This window comes from Anser brachyrhynchus (assembly GCF_964034855.1).
Source record: "Anser brachyrhynchus genome assembly, chromosome: 2".
In the NCBI taxonomy this organism is placed as follows: domain Eukaryota; kingdom Metazoa; phylum Chordata; class Aves; order Anseriformes; family Anatidae; genus Anser; species Anser brachyrhynchus.
In genome coordinates, this window is record NC_137695.1 from 121,388,399 (window position 1) to 121,407,230 (window position 18,832).

General features: G+C 41.8%; 1 protein-coding gene across 3 annotated transcripts; it reads left to right on the plus strand.

Moving 5' to 3' along the window:
• The first annotated feature begins 208 nt into the window (after nucleotides 1–208).
• On the plus strand, nucleotides 209–16,692 carry LOC308188687 (uncharacterized protein). Of its 3 annotated transcripts, XM_080578032.1 has the most exons (5): nucleotides 209–264; nucleotides 9,366–9,548; nucleotides 9,824–9,898; nucleotides 11,774–11,865; nucleotides 12,982–16,692. In XM_080578032.1, exons 2-5 carry the CDS (start codon nucleotides 9,447–9,449, stop codon nucleotides 12,992–12,994), a joined length of 282 nt encoding a protein of 93 aa, XP_080434158.1. In that variant the 5' UTR covers nucleotides 209–264; nucleotides 9,366–9,446; the 3' UTR covers nucleotides 12,995–16,692. The 3 variants fall into 3 exon arrangements, 1 of the variants encoding a protein (XP_080434158.1); XR_013945697.1 differs by lacking the exons at nucleotides 209–264; nucleotides 9,366–9,548 and adding an exon at nucleotides 9,564–9,610 and having other exon boundaries at nucleotides 9,816–9,898; XR_013945696.1 differs by lacking the exons at nucleotides 209–264; nucleotides 9,366–9,548; nucleotides 11,774–11,865; nucleotides 12,982–16,692 and adding an exon at nucleotides 9,558–9,610 and having other exon boundaries at nucleotides 9,824–9,938.
• The last annotated feature ends 2,140 nt before the right edge of the window (nucleotides 16,693–18,832 follow it).

The following is an 18,832-nucleotide window of genomic DNA, read 5'->3' on the forward strand; positions in this document are numbered from 1 at the left end:
TCTTTGAGAAAACTTCCTTGTGCGCTCGAGCCTTGGTTCTCACCGTGTTCTTGTCTGTCACGTGTGTTTCACAGGTTTGAAATAAGTCACTGGAGCTTTGTGGTCACAGTTGAGCACTTTGTATTTCCCATGTGACCAATCGTGCTTCATTTCCTGAGCTTCTAAAGGAGGACATCATTAATTTGTGAGGGCAATGTTCTGAATGCCTCCAGAATATTCACGAAGTGAAGACTGAATGGCAATATCTTACCAGTCAGAGATGTGGTAAGCAATATCCACGAAGGAGCATTATTTTTCCTGTATAGTTATTGCTGATAATTTTAACTAGTGCTGAAGTATCACTGAAACACAGATGTCTCTCTACATATCTGTGGGCACCTGGCAAATTTAGCATCACTCTTGAATGTTACTTAGGTAACATTGCCATCTGGACATCTTGGAGTGACTGAGAGACTTAGTCACACCTGAGAAAAGGGTTATTCACTCATTCACTCCAGAGAAAACAAGTCTCACTCATGGAGGCTCCGCTCAGCATCTTTGCTGAGGCTCAGTAGGGCTGGTAGGTCTCATTGTAAATGCAAGATGCAGAACCAAAAGCACTGAGTTGTGGTTTGTCTGTTTATGATGATGATGATGATGATTTAACCTTTTAATTTTTATGATTCTAATGAAATTATGTGATTGCAGGGTTAAAGGTAAAAGCCTTAAACCAGTCTCCCAGAAGCCTCCTTTGAACTCACTTGTCCTGTTGGCTTCTCTTGGGCTGGTTATTTAACAGTTTACCCAATAAAAGAGAAAATGAATCACATGAAAGTCACCTGTTTAGATCTATATTTTAGTAGTGCTTAAATCATGCTCTGCATGCTGTTCAGCTCAGTGGAGTTGCTATGTTTTTCCTGTTTTCAGAATAAATGAAAGGAGGTGTGAATAACAGTTGTATCATGCACAATTTAATGATATTTAAAATTATACAGAGCCTATTTCTTTTCCAAGTTTTCCTTATAAAAATCTGGAGTTATTTCTTTGAAGCTAATGAAATTAAAGTAGTAGAAAACAAAATGCAAGTGAAATCAGAATCTAATACATCAAGCTTAAGAAATACTGGAATAATTAATCACAATAAAGTTTAATCAAGTATTAAATTTCTTTCAAAGCTATTAAAATGGTATTTAAATTAACATTAGCTAAAAATTTTTAAAAAGCCTATTCTGGATGAGCAATTGCATTGCTTGCAAGCTGCTTCACAGGGAGACATTATATATTCATCCGTTTGAAAGTGACTTGTCTCCACACTATTTCCATCTTCCTCTTCAGATTGCATTAGTTAACATTCTCTGTAAAATTAAAATGTGTTGTTAAAGTAAGGGCTAGCAGTGCTTACTGGAATATATTTTATTCCCTGTTACATTGACTTGAACCTAGGGTAATGAAAACAATGAAATTACTTCAGATTTATGCCACCTTCGATCTGAACAGAATCTGGCTTTGGAAGCTGTGGTTTTAATGTCATATAACTTCCTCATTCATATTAAGTGATGCTGATGTTTCTCAGGCAGAGAAGACCAATTCAGGCAAGACTGTCAGAGCTGTTATGTTATGGAAGGCCATTAGCGTTTAATATGCTTTTGAGACTTAGCACAGTTTATTGATATGTTGTCTACTTGGAGCCCCCCAAACTGCTGGCATTCTCAGCGTGTGGTTCAGCCAAGCCTCTAATTTTTGCAGTTTCAAAGCAGCTGGGAAGTGGAGCACCGGCAGGAGGGCCCCCATGCCAAGAGGGAGTTGTTCAGTGCAGGGCTTTTGCCAGCACTGCCACTAAGTAGTAGCAGATGAAAATTGCAGTGAGAGAGCCAGGGGATGAGAAAAGCAAACAGCAGAAGAGCAGGGTAGATAATACTAGTGGGATGGGAAGAGCTGGACTCCAAGCTGCTGTTGGGTCAAGCTGCTTGAAAGCAACGAGTCTGATTGCAGCAGTAAGGAGTGTTTTTCTTTGCTCCCTTTCACACATCCCCTAGATTTTCTAGCACTAATTCCAAGGATCATTGCTTCTTTGTAGGAATGCAAAACTATTTCAGAGACAAATGACGCTAGTTTGCTTTATCCTGAAGCCAAGTGTTTTGTGGATAGCAAGAGACAGTGAGGAGAGCTCCATGTTACAGAGGAAGTTAAGCACGTGCATTTTATAAAGGGCAAAGATCTTGCACTCAGTTATCTAGGAAGCATGACAGTGTATTTTGTAACACAGTAAGACAAGGTAACATGCCTGCATTCACCACCCTGCAGTCTGATTTCAAGGTACCTCATGATGCCAACTTATATTTTGGAGAGCCATATCAAATCCATATACATTTTTCAAATTGAGACAACAATTGTGGGATTCATCTCACCTAACTTTGTAATTCCCATTAATTATGCTCTATCTCTTGTCAGTGGAAGCAGAGTGAAACCTTTGGATTGCATTTGTTTGTTCATAAGATCAAGTGAATGCTTCTCCTAAGCAACTCGTTTTTTTCTCTGTTGAATATGCATGCAACCCAGAGGACAAGCTAGTTCTTAAACAGCTAATGTAAGTTGAAATGAATTCTACTCACATTATACCATGTCCCTAAGGAAAACTTCACCCACCTACCACCTCAGTATCTTTCCTTCGCATATTTATGCAAAAATTGTTCAAACTGTTTGGGAGGGATCCTGCGTCAGCCAGAGCTGTGAGATAGCACCGTGCCATCTCTTGTCTGAAGGCATCAGCCAAATGGTTCCACGTCTCCACACAGGTAGGATTTTAGCACACACAACGTGTAAACCAGAACAAAAACCCCTCCCATCTGCTTGGTGAAGCACACTGAGCCAAATAGATGTAAGAATGAAGTAGCCCTTCCCCAGCAGATTTTTGCAGGCTGGGTGCATTCCCTTCAGTTTTGCTTTCTCTTTTCTACACCTCCACCCCCCAGAGAAAGAGCAAAAGGCACCTTCAAACAAGGAACTGAACTAAACTCAGACCAATTCCTTCAACCTGCCTGGAGACAACACGGTCCCTTTCTCCCCTTGGACCTGTAGAAGCCACTGCCGAAGCCAGAGCCCCTGGCCGTACCCCTGAGAATATTTTCCTATCAATTACACTGACTTTAATACCATCTAGTCATGTTGCTGACTTGGGATTAGTAGCCTGGCGGGTTTGTTAGCCATAGAAAAAAATTACAATTATAACTGGCTTCAGCATAACATCTTTGTTCCTAGGTTCAGCAGATAAACCAAGGCCATGAAGATTTTCATCGGGAAGTCTGTCTAGATAAAAAACAGAACAAACAGTAGGAAGGTTATTTATTTGGCATTTAGGTACTTGGTGTCTGATTGCAGACTGCAGGTAAATCTGTCATATTCTGTAGCCATTGAAATGTTAGTTTGTCTTCTTTCCTTACTTCTCAGATCAATGTTTTGCTCGTTCAAAGTCAGGAACAACCTGCATAGGTAGCATTCATGCAGAGGGAATTAAAGAAACTGAGACTAAGATTGCTATAAATTAACGATGCCCTCTTTATGCCTTGTACGTAGAATTTCTGTCTTGTTGTATGTGAAACTCTTATCTCCCTGCAGAGGAGTTTATAGTGTGAGAACAGCAACCTAATGGTTAGCAATTAAAAATCTAACTGCCTATAAATAGAATTCTGAAAATCATAAACAAGTATTTGATGATTTAATTGGTAGAATAATTCATCTTCTGGATAAACATACAAATCTGTCTGTATTAACTTTTACCTGATGTCATAAGTAACCTCTCATATCATTAAATAACTATTAAATTATAGCATTTAATGCTATGATTTCAGGAGTAGAAACTTCCTAGTATGTATCATGGAGCTGATGAAACATCAATGCTAACTACATCATAAATAACAAAGTTCTTGCAGATAGCTCCCAGGTTCTCCAGGATATCATGATACCATGCACACGTCTGGCTTGAGTTACTTTTCTCCTCTGTATATGGGATTTCCTGAGGCAGTTTTGTGTCATGCAGTTCATTAAATGCAGGCAGGTTAGCCTTTAGGTAGACCCTACACTTCCCTTGTGAACCAGTTTCTGATCTCAATCATTGCATTATCACTGCAACTGAATCCATGCAAACAGTCCTTGACAGAGTCCTGCTGGGTTTGACAGGGGAATACCAGGAGGCCCCGCTGTGTACATCAGGTCAAGCACAAATTGGAGTGAACAGCAGGCCCAATAATGTTAACAGCATATCAACTTGCAAATTAGAGATGGAGAAAAATATATTCTTTGCGAATAAAAATTAATGGGAAAACCCCATACCCTCAACCCACGCAATGCGTAGCTGGATGCAAAAATCATTATCAGCTTCCTCTTAAAAAAAAAAAAAACAAAAAAACTATCAGCAGGTTTAGACATATGTATGTATATCAGCCTAAAAGCTTCTGAAAAACAAAAATCCCCCAAAGCTTGGCTGAAACCTGCCAAAAGCTTTTTTAACCACAAGAAAAAAAAATAAACAAAACCCAGTTTTAAGTGAAGCAGATACTTCAAATGAAAGAGCTAATTGAATCCCAAATCTGATAAACAGATTGATGGAAACTGTTCATATCAGTCTTCTGGTGAGAATAGGCACAGGCAACCCACCAGGGTAGTAGCATCTCCTTGATCTGTACTGGCCCAGGCTGAGCACTAACACATGGCAGAGAACAGAAACACGGCCTGAGGGCTTCTCACAGGGTGAGTTTGAAAACAATAAAACGTGGAGCCAGACATACTCCACATTGGCAGATGATGGGAAAATGAGGAAAGTGTGGAGTCTTATTTCCAGTGTACACCATGCAGCAGATTGGCTTCCTCCCTGGGTAATAGGGATAACACAAGCCTCAGCTCTTTATGAGAAAACTTCAGAGGCCACCGAGAAGCATTTTGCTTCTCAATTTTGGGCAGCTACTTAATCACTGTTTAATCATGTGAAATGGCTGCCAAATTCCTTCTAAGGGACTAAATTAGAGATTATTTAGGGAGGGTTTTTTTTCCCTGGATATAGCTTTTATGAAAGCAACATGCATGACTAATTGTAATGAGTGCAAAGTAATAAAAACTGGAGATTGAAATTTAACTCTATGAAAAAGCTGAAGGAAGTCTTGTATTTTGGTATTATTTTTGACACTGTAAATCCTGGGTAAGCAAATGCAAAATGAGCTTATGTCAGACTGAGTATAAGCATTTACTGCAGTGATGTTGATTACAAAGTGTTCATTTGCACTGAGCTTTCCCATTTGCACTGCATTTTTGCAGAAGTCCCTTGCATGTGTTTGTTAGCTGGGCAATGCTCAAAGCTGACTGAGGGCTTGGGAGCAGTCTGAGATGGAGCTCTTCTCCTCTGCTTGATGGTTTGTCATGAGCATCTGCCTTCTGGTTTGTCTACCCCCAAAATATCAAGGCAAAGTCACACAAGATCTTAGCTTTTGATTCTTAGCTAATGTCAGGGGAGAAACACATGTGAAAGTTAACTAGATTGAACAGGTCAACATTTTTGGTCTTGAGACAAAATGGAAATCTCTGCCATAAAGGGAAATCAGAACTGTTTAGGAGACACAGAGATGAACAGCAATCTTACTGCCATTTCTGCTGCTGTCTAGAGAAGGACGTCTCAGTATCTCTCATGATGACATCCAGGCAGCACTGAGGAAAAAGAAATCTCCAGTTTGTATGCAGAAGAGATGGAAACTGATGTGGTCCATGGAAGAGAAAACAGTTGTGGAGAGGGAGGCTGGGAGTGGTTGGCACTAGCAAAAGGGAGAGGCAGTGCACGGACATCAGTGCCATGTCAGCACTGAATGCTGTGCCAACATGGGGTTCAGCCACAGGTGCCCAATAAGTGTCTACTCAGTGTCTTAAGAGGTTTTCAGTCCTGGTTTCACTCAATGCTACCTGTATTAATTATCATAAAGCTAGCTTGGCTATGCTAGCAGAAGCTGCATCTGCAGAAGCAAATGCAATATAGATTGACCTGGAATGGGTGCGAGGGAGTCTGAGACCTGATAAGGCTGAGCCTGGCTGAGAAAATTGAGAACAAGATGAGAAGACTAAAGGTGGGGCCTGGGACAGATGAGATAAGAAATCTAGTGCAGAGGAGAACAGACAGGAATGGGCAGAGCAGAGATGCTCTTATTCAATGTGATGCAGAAAATATGGGATGCACGCTGAGCAACGCAGGAAGCACAAACACTAAATATCTCCTGTCAGTGATCATGGCTCATCCTAGGCACAAAGCGTACTCGTGTCTCAAGAAAAGGAGTGACCACATAGTTAGACATGTCATTAAAAGTGTACCGAAAGAAGCTTCATTAAATCTGCACAGGGAATCTTAATTAGAGCCTTTCTTACCTTTGGGGTGGAGTTGCCAACCACTCTGTCTGTTATCACAGATTTGTCTGTGTGTAGATAAGTGCCTGTAGATTGTAAAGTAACAATACTCTATATGTTTTTAGATGTAAATGGAAAGTTCTGTATTAGCGAGGAATTCTACATCTTCCATAGCATATCATAGGTAACTATAGGCTATACAACAACTTTTTTGTTTAATTTTTCCTGAAGAAATCCTGTATTGGTACTCGGTAGAAATAGAAAGTCAGACAAAGTGGCTCATTGAATGGGAATGGTATAGGGAAATTTACTAGGCTATTAAAAACCTTATTGCTCTAAAAGTTTAATGTTTTTTTCTCTGATCCTTGCGGGTGGGGCTGGGGTGGGAAAGGGCATTGTCATGGACTATTTAACTTCATAACTCCTAAAACAGGTGTTGTAGTAGTCAAGGTAGAATATGCCTTTCTTGTATACCCTTTTGTTTTTTGAACACGGTGAATTAAATGTGCTGATCAATAGTTCACTGAGTTCAATAGATCAATTTGATTTATGTCCTTTGGCTCAAGGAACAAAAGCAAACTAATTTCACTGATGTTAGCACAAGTAATGCAGATAATCTACTATTTGCTGTCTACTAATCTATGCAATCTACTGTCTAATAATCTATGTGAGAGCAAAACCTGATCCGATGTTACACGTAACGTCAGCATCATGAAGAGATGTGACATTCAAATGAAAAATGAGACTGCTTGAATGCCTTTTAATAGCTTGTAGAAATAAAAAGGGGAAGCACTGTATATGTAACACAAAATATGGATTTTCCCCCTAAATTTCTAAAACATCTGTCAAGCAATGTCATATAAAAGTTCTGGCCTTTATCTCCCAAGTATTGTCGGTGTGAAAATTCAACCAACTCTCTTGACATATGGAATTGAACAAAGCGTTACGTTACAACTCATTGCACTGCATAAACTTTTTCTACGTTTTCAATTTCTCTGACTTACTATTTTTGAAATTCTGATATATGTAATTTTTAAGTAAGGGTTAGCTATGCATCATGAGAGAGCAGGTTTTGGCTTATTAATACATTATTTATATGAAGGTTAATCACTGGTGATTTACAACACCTCTAAAAAAAGAACCTGCTTTCCTGTTAAATGCTATAGTTGTTCTTGCTCACTGTATTTTCTTTTTGACTTATTTAAAAATACTCATCAGGGAGCTTTTATTATCTAAACTGAATTTGTTGATTTGTAATTACATATCACCTATAAAATTAATTAAAATTTTCTCTCTTCCTGTGGTGTAGTTTGGGGTGTCCTGTGGGTTTTACAGAAAATTTGCTGAGTATTTTTCAAACACACCATGCAGTTTGCATAAGCCTACTATAATTTTACATTTGTCAGCATCTGTATGGGCTGATGTATTTTCTGTCAATCATAAAATTGTGTAGGTTTATTTTAAAAGAGTTACAGCACTTATTCATACTCTGGCTCTCTCATGTGACAGAAATATTTAATCAGTGAACATAGCAGGTAGTATGTTTTCCAGGCAAATTTCACTGTAATTGCTTTCCAGGATAGTTTCAGGGCAAAGTAAATGGTGCAACATTGACTTATTGTGCTTCATAAATTCTGAGCTAAAGAGAGAACATAGTTGGCTTGAGCAGGCAGGACTGCTTTGCTCTTTCTGCCAACAGTGTAAGCATCCCAGGAAGAGTGGGAAGCGTGCAGGACATGTCTGCAGCACCCTGTGCTGCACTATTTGCGTCTGCTTTGCTTAGTGTTTCTCTCCTCTGTGGAGAGGACTTTATATTTCTTCTACCTTTTGTTTTCTTCTACCTTCTACCTGGACATTATATGAGGAAGTACAAAATTGGCATTAAAAAGCTGGGGTTAAGAAAATAAATATAAATATAGAGTTCTGCAGACATTCTGTACCTGGACTGGACTCTATTGCCAAGGTTCATCCTCTCTCTACCAGTTCCAAAACAAGACATAGCCTTCCTTTTTTTGACGGTTCCTATGGCTAGAGTAAATATACACTTTAATCCTCATCATAGTGTCACAGGAAGAGATAACAAAATGTTGGGAGTGACTGTGGATGGCAAAGGTACGGTCATGAAGAATCCCGGGAAAGCCACACACGCTCATGACTGAAACACAGTGGCTTAGGGACCTCCTTGCTGACCAGCAAAATGGCCTTCCTGCTGATTTGAAAGCCAGACCACATCTTCCTCACTGAATTGCTGACTGAAAAGTGAACACTTATAATTGTTTAACACTGGAAGACAGGATTGTACACAGGACAGGGTACCTAAAACAGTTTCAATGCCCAACTACCCATTGCCACAAGACCCCATCATATGATCACAATTATGAATTTAGTTTGCTCCATCTTCAAACTCTCTTGGCCTTCATTATGCTCTTCCAGCACTTCAGGCCAATCTCCCTGGGCAATGATGGTCCTAGCAAGACTGGCCTTCAGAAATCCAGGCCATGGAGACCTGGGAGAAAGTCTGGAGCAAAGAAAATGGACCTTCAGTGAAAGAGGATGAGGTTAGACCATTTGGAACAGGATCACATTAGACAATATTTAAGCAAAGCGGACTCTAAAAGACCTCCTCTGGCAGGTTTGAATTGGGGGGTGTGGGTCGTGGTTGCAGGAACGTCTTTAGTTAGAGCACTTCCTAGAGCATTTGAGATTACTCCACAGAAACAATTCATATCAAAAGGGGAGAGACAGGACAGCATTTTTGTGAAGGCAGTCCCTCTGCTGTGGACCAGGCTTGAAGGCTTCCCTTGAGTGGGCTGGGGTGAAATCAGGAGGTGGGAAACAACACCGCCTTCTTGAGACACTGAAGCATTGAATGCTGGCTTCTAAGCACCTTGAAAGATATGCAACACTGCTGCTGGCTTCCATGTGCCTTAGGAAAGCCTTGGTGATGTATCTTGCCAATATCTAATTTATGAATGTTATGTTCCTGTTCCCTCGGGGTGGCTGACAAGTTGCTGAGAGCCAGTCTCATCCTCCTCAAGCAATTGCATTCATTGCTTCACAACACCAGCCAAAACTCCTCAGCCAGCACAATGAGCTCCAGCAACCTCACCATCTGTGTTGCACCAAATCTACTGAGCCCAGCTGAGGACAATCTGCTCCTACAAGAAGCACTGATGGAGTTCCCTGACAAGGTAAGCTGAATTTACCAAGTGGCTATAGCCTTGAGGGCTCATCAGACCTTTCCTTTTCAGAGGTACCTTGCTGAGCAAATCTCCCTTGAACAAATACTTGTGGAGGTGCTTCCTGGAAGAGCAGCCACACTGCTACAACTTTCTGTAGTTGTAGCAAGGCTCATGAATAGGAAAGGATGTTGGATATATTTTCAGCCACATAGCTTGAAAGCAATGGTTTTATGTGTGCAGGTGGACGTGCTAATGGAGTGGGTTTTTTTTGTTGAGAACTGCAGACAAATATTGGGGAGGAGATGGCAACTTTTTCAGACCTTCTGCTGAGAAGTCACCAGTACTCGACAACCCCACAGGTATGAAGATGGACTGAGGACTGTGACAGGCTGGGGCTTCTGGTTGTATTCTTAGTGTGTTACTGCCTGGACACCTTGTGCAAACAGAGCTTATGAGCATTCAAGACAAGACAAACATGTTTTCCTACTGAGAGAAATGGTCAAGAAGAAAACCAGTGTAGGGCTTCAGGTAGGTTTTGTTTTAGCAGTTTTTTACTTCCAAGAAGTCATCTCTCTGCACACACTTTTGCTTTCTAGTTTGTTTGGAAGAGCAAAGCATCTGTGAGGGGGAAACAGGTATGGATTGACAGGCAGACATATTTCTGGAGGCACCATCCCCTCTGCTCGGCCTGTCTCCAGAAGCAGGGGGAGATGCAGTGGTGGAAGCAGAAACACGGGAGAGATGTCAGATCCACAAACAGTGTAACAACATGTCTTTTGTGTAGGGGTAGTTTCTGGTGTAAAGCTGAGGCTGAAATATATGGGGTCTTCTCCTCTCCAGAATGGTAAAATGTGTCTGTTCCAGTGTCTACTGTGGGGATATCAGGAAGGCAGGTGCTTGCTTCTCCATAAGCAGTAGTTTTTGTTTTCTCAGACAGAAATTCCTATGCTGAGAAATATGTCTCTGCACTGTGGACACTGGGTACAGAAGAAGCAGAGTTCAAGTAGCTTCTATGCCTCTTCCTAGCATTAGTATCTTGTGTGTTTGGTTTTCCCAACACCAGATGATACATAATAAGGAAAAATGGAAAGTGCATAGGTTAATCAAACAAAATTCCTGCAAGAATAATACAGGGGAAGACAAGTTTCAAAAGAAAAGCCTCACAGCCCAGAAGGTTAAATAAGACTCACAGCCCAGAAGGTTGCCGGAGGGCTATCTGCTGAAATATTTCTCGTAAGGGCAGAAGAAACCCTGGCAGAAAGAAGTTACTTCTTCGCTTGCTCTTCTTTCCCATCATTTCTCTGAGCTATATCTCACACAGGCCTGCGGTGCCCCAGTCTGAAAAGCTGCCCCCCAGCTCCTTCTGCATCTCATTGTGCCAGGGCTAGAATGGGTGGCTGCGGCAGTGCCTGCGAGCCTAGAGGGGAGCTGCCCACTCCAGGCTGAGGAGCCCCCACTGATGAATGGTGTGTCATGCACCCACGGGAATACTGCACTGTGAAGTGAGGCCCCTTCAAAAAAGTGCAAGATGTCCATTGGGGGTGACCACACCATCTTTTGAATCAGCTCCGAAGGAGGGAGACTCCACAGCCTCCCTGGGCAGCCTGCTCCATTGCTTTGTCAACTGCACAGTAGTGTTCCCTGATGTTCAGACTGGACCTCTTGCATTCCAGAGGTATATGCTGTAGAAAGGGAGACAGAAAATGAGCATGGGAAGGAAAGTGAAGAAGGAGAAACTGAGTGCCCATGCCACTAGAACAGAAACAGAGCAGAACTGTGAAGTAAAATAAATCATTACTTACACAAGGGATGAGCAGTTGGTCCTCCTCAGAGAAGGTCATAAGCATTTGTGTCTTTTAAGAAAAGACTTCACTCTTGCTGCAGACTAAAATCCTGTGAAAGTGAAAGCAAGGTCACCTGTGTGCAGTCCTGCAAAAGTTAGAAGGGAGGCTGTTTGCAGTTTGCCATTGTACTCTGTGTAATGATACCCTCGGAATTTGCTCAGCTGAGCTGTGCTGTTAGCAGCTGTCACCTTCAGTAAAGTTCATCTGAAATCATACTTCATCACAGCTCCGTGAAGTCTATTTTGGGGTGGAAGACTGTGCAAAATGTGGCTAAATGCAAACCAATCCAAGGGATCTTCTTTTGAGAACTAAGGTCGAAATTTGGCAAACGGTATCTTCCTACTCCAGGTTATCTCTTTCCACCTGTTATCTTCTGCATTTTTGTTTTAGGTGCCTTCAGCTTTGCCTCCTTTCACTCCAGAAAATGTGGCAGACTCCTTGTTCTGCCTTGAACAATTGAAGAGCTTGTTAGAGGAAAGAAGGTAAAATGAGTTAGCTGAGAGTAAAATAGTAATGGATTCAGGTTTATCCTGCCTATCCCCATCTAATAATATTATTGAACTGGAAGGTTGGCAGGGTCTTCTCAGGAAAATGAAAAAAGAAGAAAGAGAAAACAGACCTGTGAAAAGGAGGGTGAAAGCAAACTAGACAAATAAAAGGAAAAAGAGGAAAAAAAGGGCTTTCAGGGATCAGAAATTGAAAATGCCCTAGAAGGCAAAGAACAAAAAGCCAGGAAAAACAGTGAGAACGGTATTAAAGCTAAGCAAGGATGTTTCCTAGTTCTTTTCTGGGTGTTTCTCCTGTGAAAAGCTGCCTGGACATGATCCTGGGCAACCTGCTCTAGGTTTACCTTCCTGAGCAGTGGTGTTGGACCACATAGCCTCCAGAGGTCCCTTCTAACCTTAACCGTGGTTCTGTGCCCTTTCTTCACCTTAACTCAAGATCACCAATAAGACCAAGGGGTTGTCATGGAGACCCCGTGGGCAAAACTTGCAGCCAAATTGGACGTGCCAAAGGTCTGTGTGATGCTGTTAGCACAGGGAGCTCTGTCCTCTTCTTCCGTGTGTGGCAGGGATGCCAGCATCACCCTGCAATGCTGCTGGGTCTCCTGGGAGGTGGAGGAAGCCTTCCCCTGGCATCAGGTCAATGCAGCTCCCGCGGGGCAGAGCGAGCTGTGGGCAGGCTCAGGCCTCCGCTGTCTGGAAACCAGACCCCAGCCAGGCAGTATGAGGCCAAGTGTCACAATAGGGAGTGACACTCTTTTACCTGTCAGGTGTGGAACTTACAGAAGAGGTGTCTTGGTGTCCACGTCCAGGTTTGGGTAGTGGTGTGGCCGCAGGGCTGGGCAGGAGTGTTGTGAGACAGGAGTGAGGAAAATACACTTCCCTGAGCTTCATTACCCAAATGATAGTCTTTTATCCCATAAATGGTCCTAGTCTTTCAATCCTGAGAGCAATTTAAAATGCATTTTAAGGTTATAGGCAGATTGATTTAGCCTTCCTTTACTAAAATCTATTTATTAGTTTCTACACCATCGTCACCATTCCTGAAGAATCATAAAAACATATTTCACAAGATCTCTGTTTACTCCTTTTCAGTTGGAGGCTCTGAGAGTACTTAGAGAAGGTATGATGGTGGCAGAGCTCATGTGTGTCTTCTTCTGGACAACAGATTGCTCAGTCGTTAATTTGGCTTTCTCTGTTTTCTGACCTGTGGTTTGTTCCTTCTGAAGAGCAAGAGCACAGAAGAAAAATCCACTGCCTGCAGCCAGGTCAGCTGCCCTGCTCATGGCAGTGGTGAACGCAGCAGCAGGCAAAGTCTGTCCTCTCCTACTACATGAGTTATTTGTGATGGAGCCATATATTGCTATTGTAGCTGAAGCCAGGACAGCTACAAATGCATTTTGGTTTATGAAACTCTTAAGATGGCAACTAGCACCAGAAAGTCTTCAGAGAAGGTAGAAATAGCTGTGGCTGTTTTTTTGTTTTGGTTTGGTTTGGTTTTGTTTTTGTTGTTTTGTTTTTTTTTTTCTTTGTGTGTGTGTGTGCATAACTTCAAAAAAATCTGAATTCACTTGGATATTCAGCCCCCACCCTACAAAGTAGTTGTGTACAAAGGATGAAGCTTCACTTTCACTGACATCGTACAACTGGACTCAGCTGCTTTATCTCTGTCAGTGAGCACATGGGATCATGAAGCTGCAAAAGCTGTGGCCATACTTAAACCGTATCTTTTCCTACATCAATCAACATCAAATTATTGTAAGAGTTACCAAAAGTATATTCATCATCTTAAGTAGTATCTGTGAACTTATTGCTTTCAAGGAGCAAGTCAAAATAATTTCAAAGTCGTTTCAAGGTCCTGTATTCCCCAGAAGGGCAGCTATAAGCAATAGCAGGCACAGGCAGTTAGGGAACAGATACACTGAATGGAGACAGGCCCCAGAATCCTGATCTCCTGTAACTTCCCATTCACCCTATGCTCAGCTGTTGAGTGATTGACAATAAGGTCCAGATTTGTGTCTGGCTCCTGACAGGGCTGTTGCCTTTCTCTTGCAGAATAAAGTGTTGAGACTTTGCTTTGAGGCATAACATACGTCAAAGGATTGATAGGAAGGAGGAGTTGAAAAAGAAAGGCTCAGTGGTGCCTTGGGGATCCTTGTTAAAAAGCTAGTGGTATATGCTAAGATCAAATATGAGCGTGTTTCCCATCTCAGTTTCAGCCATCCGTTATATCCCTTCTTGAGACACATATGCAAATACTTATTGCATAAGGAAGAGTTATTGCAGTCCTTGAAATGGTGTCATAGCTCTGTCCACGGAGGGCTTACAGCATCTGTTGCCATCCCTCTCTCTCTTTCCTTTTTTCATCTTTCCTTTCTTTTCTTACTTCTGTCCTTCCTTCTTTTCTTTCACACTTCTTTCCTTCTTTCTTTACCTTTGCCAGAAACAGTAGGGAAGTAGACAGCTAAGGAATAAACCTTTTAATTTGCCTGCAAATGTAGATTTAGCATTCCTTCAGATCCCTTACAACATTTCTGCCCCGAGTCTGGGAATATGTATGTTTGCTTCCTTTAAAACCAGCATAAAAACAACTTGTGATGACTTTTCATTTTTGAGGCTTCTTTTTGAGGCTTTGTATGAAAGGGGAACAATAATGTTACAATAAATACCAGAGAGAATTTCCAAAACCAGAAAGGAAAAGAAAATTAACAGGCAAAGGACAGTAAGAATTCAAGAGCTGAGGTGTGAGCTGAAGATTTTTAGGAGGGACAAAGTGAAGTAGAAAGTGTCTTGAATTTCATGTAAGTTAATGCAACTCCTAGATCTCTCTCAGGTGTGCAGCAGACTCTGCTGTCCTTCTTTCAAACCTTTGAACACTGCTCTAAGTGAAATATTTCTATGATGCATAAAGATGGTCCCAGATCAGAAGCACACACCTGTATTTTGAAGAAAATATATGTCAGGTGAGAAACACACTCCACATTTTTCAGCTTTAATTTTGCACTTATTAAAACTCTGTTGGTACAAGGGTAATCAGAAACCCTGGTAAGGTCACAAGAATCACAATTTTTAGCTGTTTCACATACTATCTAAATGAAGAAGCAAAGTCTCACTATTTTACTTCTGTCAGTTGGCAATCCTACCACTGGCTTGTGTTGTGTGAATCCTAAATACTCAGCAAGGATTTGTTCCAAGTTACGTTAGACACTAAGATATGGGCAGTTCTTAAAAAGGTCATATTTCACCTGAGATAATTTAGAGAAAAAAAAATAAATTTAAAAAAAAAAAAAAAAGAAAGGCAAAAGCATTTAGGCCCTATACAGAAGAGATCTAGTCTGGTGCCTTCATATTTTTTTCCCTGTACTGCCCACTAGAGAGCAAAATAGTCCAGGACATCTCAGTGCAAACATAAAACCAGACAGCTCAGCCTTGTGTTTTGCAGAAATAGTGGCTTACATCCTGGAGGCAATGCAGTCCTGCCAGCTCCGTGGCTCTGTCCTAAGGACCACGTTTTGCTTGCAAACCTGGGTTATTAGCAGGGGGCAGCAAGCGTTTATGCTGCTCAGGTTTTGAGAATAGCTACATCATATCTACCCAGGGGCTGCCGATCAAGCCTTCTGCATGGCAAAGGGACACTGTGGATCTCTGTACACTTACAGGTCTCCAAGATTATTACACCTGCTTACAAGGTGCCAAAGCAATGCCGTATGCAATGCCAGTAATAGTTCTCTCTTCTGTGCTATAAGCAATTCCTTTTAAATTGTATTTCCCAAAAAACAAAAGCATGCCCATTCCTGTCTCTAGGTTTTTATCAATGCTTTCTGACTATGTTGTTGTGGATCCCAATTTATGGTTTAGTTTCCCATTCGAGCTGTGGCTCCTGTCAGGCATGCTCCTTCCCTGGAGCTACCTGTGTGAAATGAGCACTGTACGGCTGCAGCACCTCTGGCTTAGGTGGCAGCACCAGGGCAGGTGGAGGGCCTCTTTCCTCAGCAAGTACATATCCTCAGCTTGTCAGCTGCAGGGGACACCTTGAAAGGTAGGCAGAGGAGGAAAGCACTCCCATAATTTCTGAAATGGTGTGAGGTGTTTTCCTGCGCAGGAAGACTTCTTACTCAGTGTGACAGTGCTGAGGCCAGGGAGGATGCTGCAGGGTGGGGAAACTGCAGGGACTGTGGGCCTGAGAAGGGAGTGGCAGATCCCCTGTCCCCACGCTATCGCCCTGTCCTCTGCCTTGCACTGAGGGTGCAGGGGGTGCCTGCAGTGCCCTTGCCAGCAGGCATTGCTGGCTGGTTAATCAGCTCCATGAGTACATGCCCACCAGCTGGCAGGTCTGAGAGACTGCTCCAAGACCTGAGGAAAGCCCTGGGAAGCTCATAAAAGAGGGTGTTTTACAGTAACTCCTGGTTCTGCCTGACTAGCTCAATTAGGCTGGGTAAAGTTTCCCATCTTCTGGATGTTTATTTAAATGGAACTGGCCAACCTTTGCTGATTTACCTTTGGCTCTATTTTTCTGTCAAATTAAGAGGAAAGCTATCATCAAGCCACTGACCATGGGCTTTGCCTTGGCAAGACATGGTATGTTAGCCTGATGCAAGCCCTTCACCCAATCTCTCTCCCTTTTCTGATGATCCCGTCCTCCACCCCTCAGACCCCCGGACTCTTTCATGCTTTCCTCTGCCAAAATCCAGGTGGTGACTGCATTGCTCCCCTTCTAAGCCATCCTCAAACCTGATTTCCTCTGTTACTCATGTGAAGTGATCAAAACTGATGTTCTGCTCCTGCTGCTTTGTGGGGTGCTAAAGCACAGTCAGCTTAATTTGCAGCACTGTGGGCAACTGAGTTTTCAGTTCTGTAGCTAAATTTTAAAAATAAATAAACAAAACATCAATTTAACTGAAACCAAATCTTCTTCAGTTTTCTCACCAAAGCCAAACCAAAATTCAGTTTCTGCCTGAGAAAAGACTTTTCAGGTCATTTCAAGAGGACGGAGATAATAAGGGTTTTTAAGTTTCCTTAAATTATCTTGATGTCTATCCAGTTCTAAACAAACAAACAAAAATTAAACTAAAGATTTTAGAATGAAAAAAAAATGGGAAAAAAAATATCAAAATGTCGGACTAAAATGTTTAAACCTGTTCTGAAGTTCTCTTTTGAGAGAGTCCTCTCTTGGGAGGCCAAGCCAATCTGATAAATTCAAAAAAAAGTGTTCCAAATCAGTCTTTCCATATGCTGTTCACAGTGTAAAAAGGTGCTCCATGGAAAATTGAAGTCAGTTGGAGTTCACTGATGTGGTTTCTGTTATCCATCAGTTATCTCCTGTTTCCATTGTTATCTCTTTGAAGCAGACCCCTCTACCTGTGGTTAGATAGCGGAGAAAGATGGGATATTGGTCTCTTTCCATGGCTTGTATGCCTATTAAAAATAAATAAAAAATAAAATAAGGCCAGGATTTCCATCTCAGTGAGGCTAGAAATGCCCAGCTATTTCAGGTCCTAACTTTTACTCTGTGTTCAATTTTTCTTGCTAAATTGCTACAAACATGCTGCCTTGCTGGGTCTGTCCAAGCCACCCTAATGTGGTAGGCAGTAGGTCTTCCTCTCACCTGTCATTGCATGGATTTCTGAGCATCCCCAAAGAACGCTTATGTCAGCAAGAAGCCAAGAAAGAACCACACATAAGCACAAACAACGTGGATAATTAGCACATTTCCAAGGTTTGTCTAAAGGTACTAAAATAGGTCGTACTAGTCCCAATCTACTGTTTCCTACAGTAAAAAATTTTCTTTCTTCTTTGTTAATTTGCAGATTCCTCCTGTTGTTTGTCCAATTACTTTGATCTTGTATGTTTGCCTTGCCCATCTGGAGGTAGATTGCCTGAGTCCTGGTTATCCTTCACTTTCTGTAGTCATTTAAAATGATGATTTATGTCCCCGAGCTTTGCTCTGCTTATAACAGTACAAATGTGGTAGACAAAGGTGGATTGCATTTCACATCTGTTGTCCAGATGTCTTGTGATTCTCGTTCCCTCTTCTGAGAGACTAAGGTCAGATCTGATAAAGACATCCGTGGCTTTCCTTGTACTGTTTGTGAGTGAACCCCATCTCGCTTGTCACACATGAAGTTCTCTGTCCAATTTCCATGTGTATCATGTGCTGGCAGTGAGTGACCTTTTCTTAGTGGTGGTGGTGGTGGTTTCCTATTCGTATGGGGTGATAAAGTCATATGTCCTTGAATGGTTTTCCCACAGATTCTGTACATGTAATAAACTATTCTAGTCTTAATAGCTTGTGGCTTAGCCCACAAGCTCTGCCCCCACATCTTGTGTGCAAGTTTTGCCTTAAGATAAGCAAGCTCAGAATATGTTTTGTCCTGCACAAAAAGCCCAGGAAAGCACATTATTAATGCTGCATCTGTATCTTCCAGCTCTTTCATCAGGGAAAAAATTTCCAGTGAGAGAGAAACAGTTGAAAAAATTAATTCTTGTACCTAGGGGTGCCCCAGAATGTTCTCTTTTCCCTGTAAAAAAGCAGCTATGTTTTGAATATATAACTATATACCCATCAGAGTAGGGACTGGAACATGAGTTTCCCACATTCTCCCAGTAGTTGTCACCCTCTCCCCATTTTTGTCTCTGGGGACAATAGCTATTTAATTAAATGTATCCAAGTGGAAGAGTTCCCAAAGGAGAAATTAAGAGAAACCTGTTTCCATGCAGTCTAAACTGCTGATGGGGCCACTTTCTGAAAGGTGTATAAGCCAAGTTCATGTTCCAGTTCTGAGTCACACAGAGGGTATTGGGATGGATGAGCATGACTGCACTGAAAGAAGAGCAAAACAACATTAGGAGATAGTACATTTACATTAATAAGTATCAGACAGTGTGCCAAGGAAGGTTTTGATTAACTAAGCTTTTCTCATTAGTCAGTGACTAACGACAACTCTTC

What these genes read in the sequence shown, in the direction of transcription:
- LOC308188687 (XM_080578032.1), top strand. Translation starts at nt 9,447, where the DNA reads ATGAGCTCCAGCAACCTCACCATCTGTGTTGCACCAAATCTACTGAGC. An exon ending in TGATGGAGTTCCCTGACAAG is followed by an intron (nt 9,549 to 9,823) that starts GTAAGCTGAATT and finishes TGAGAACTGCAG; the next exon opens with ACAAATATTGGGGAGGAGAT. An exon ending in AGTACTCGACAACCCCACAG is followed by an intron (nt 9,899 to 11,773) that starts GTATGAAGATGG and finishes TTTTTGTTTTAG; the next exon opens with GTGCCTTCAGCTTTGCCTCC.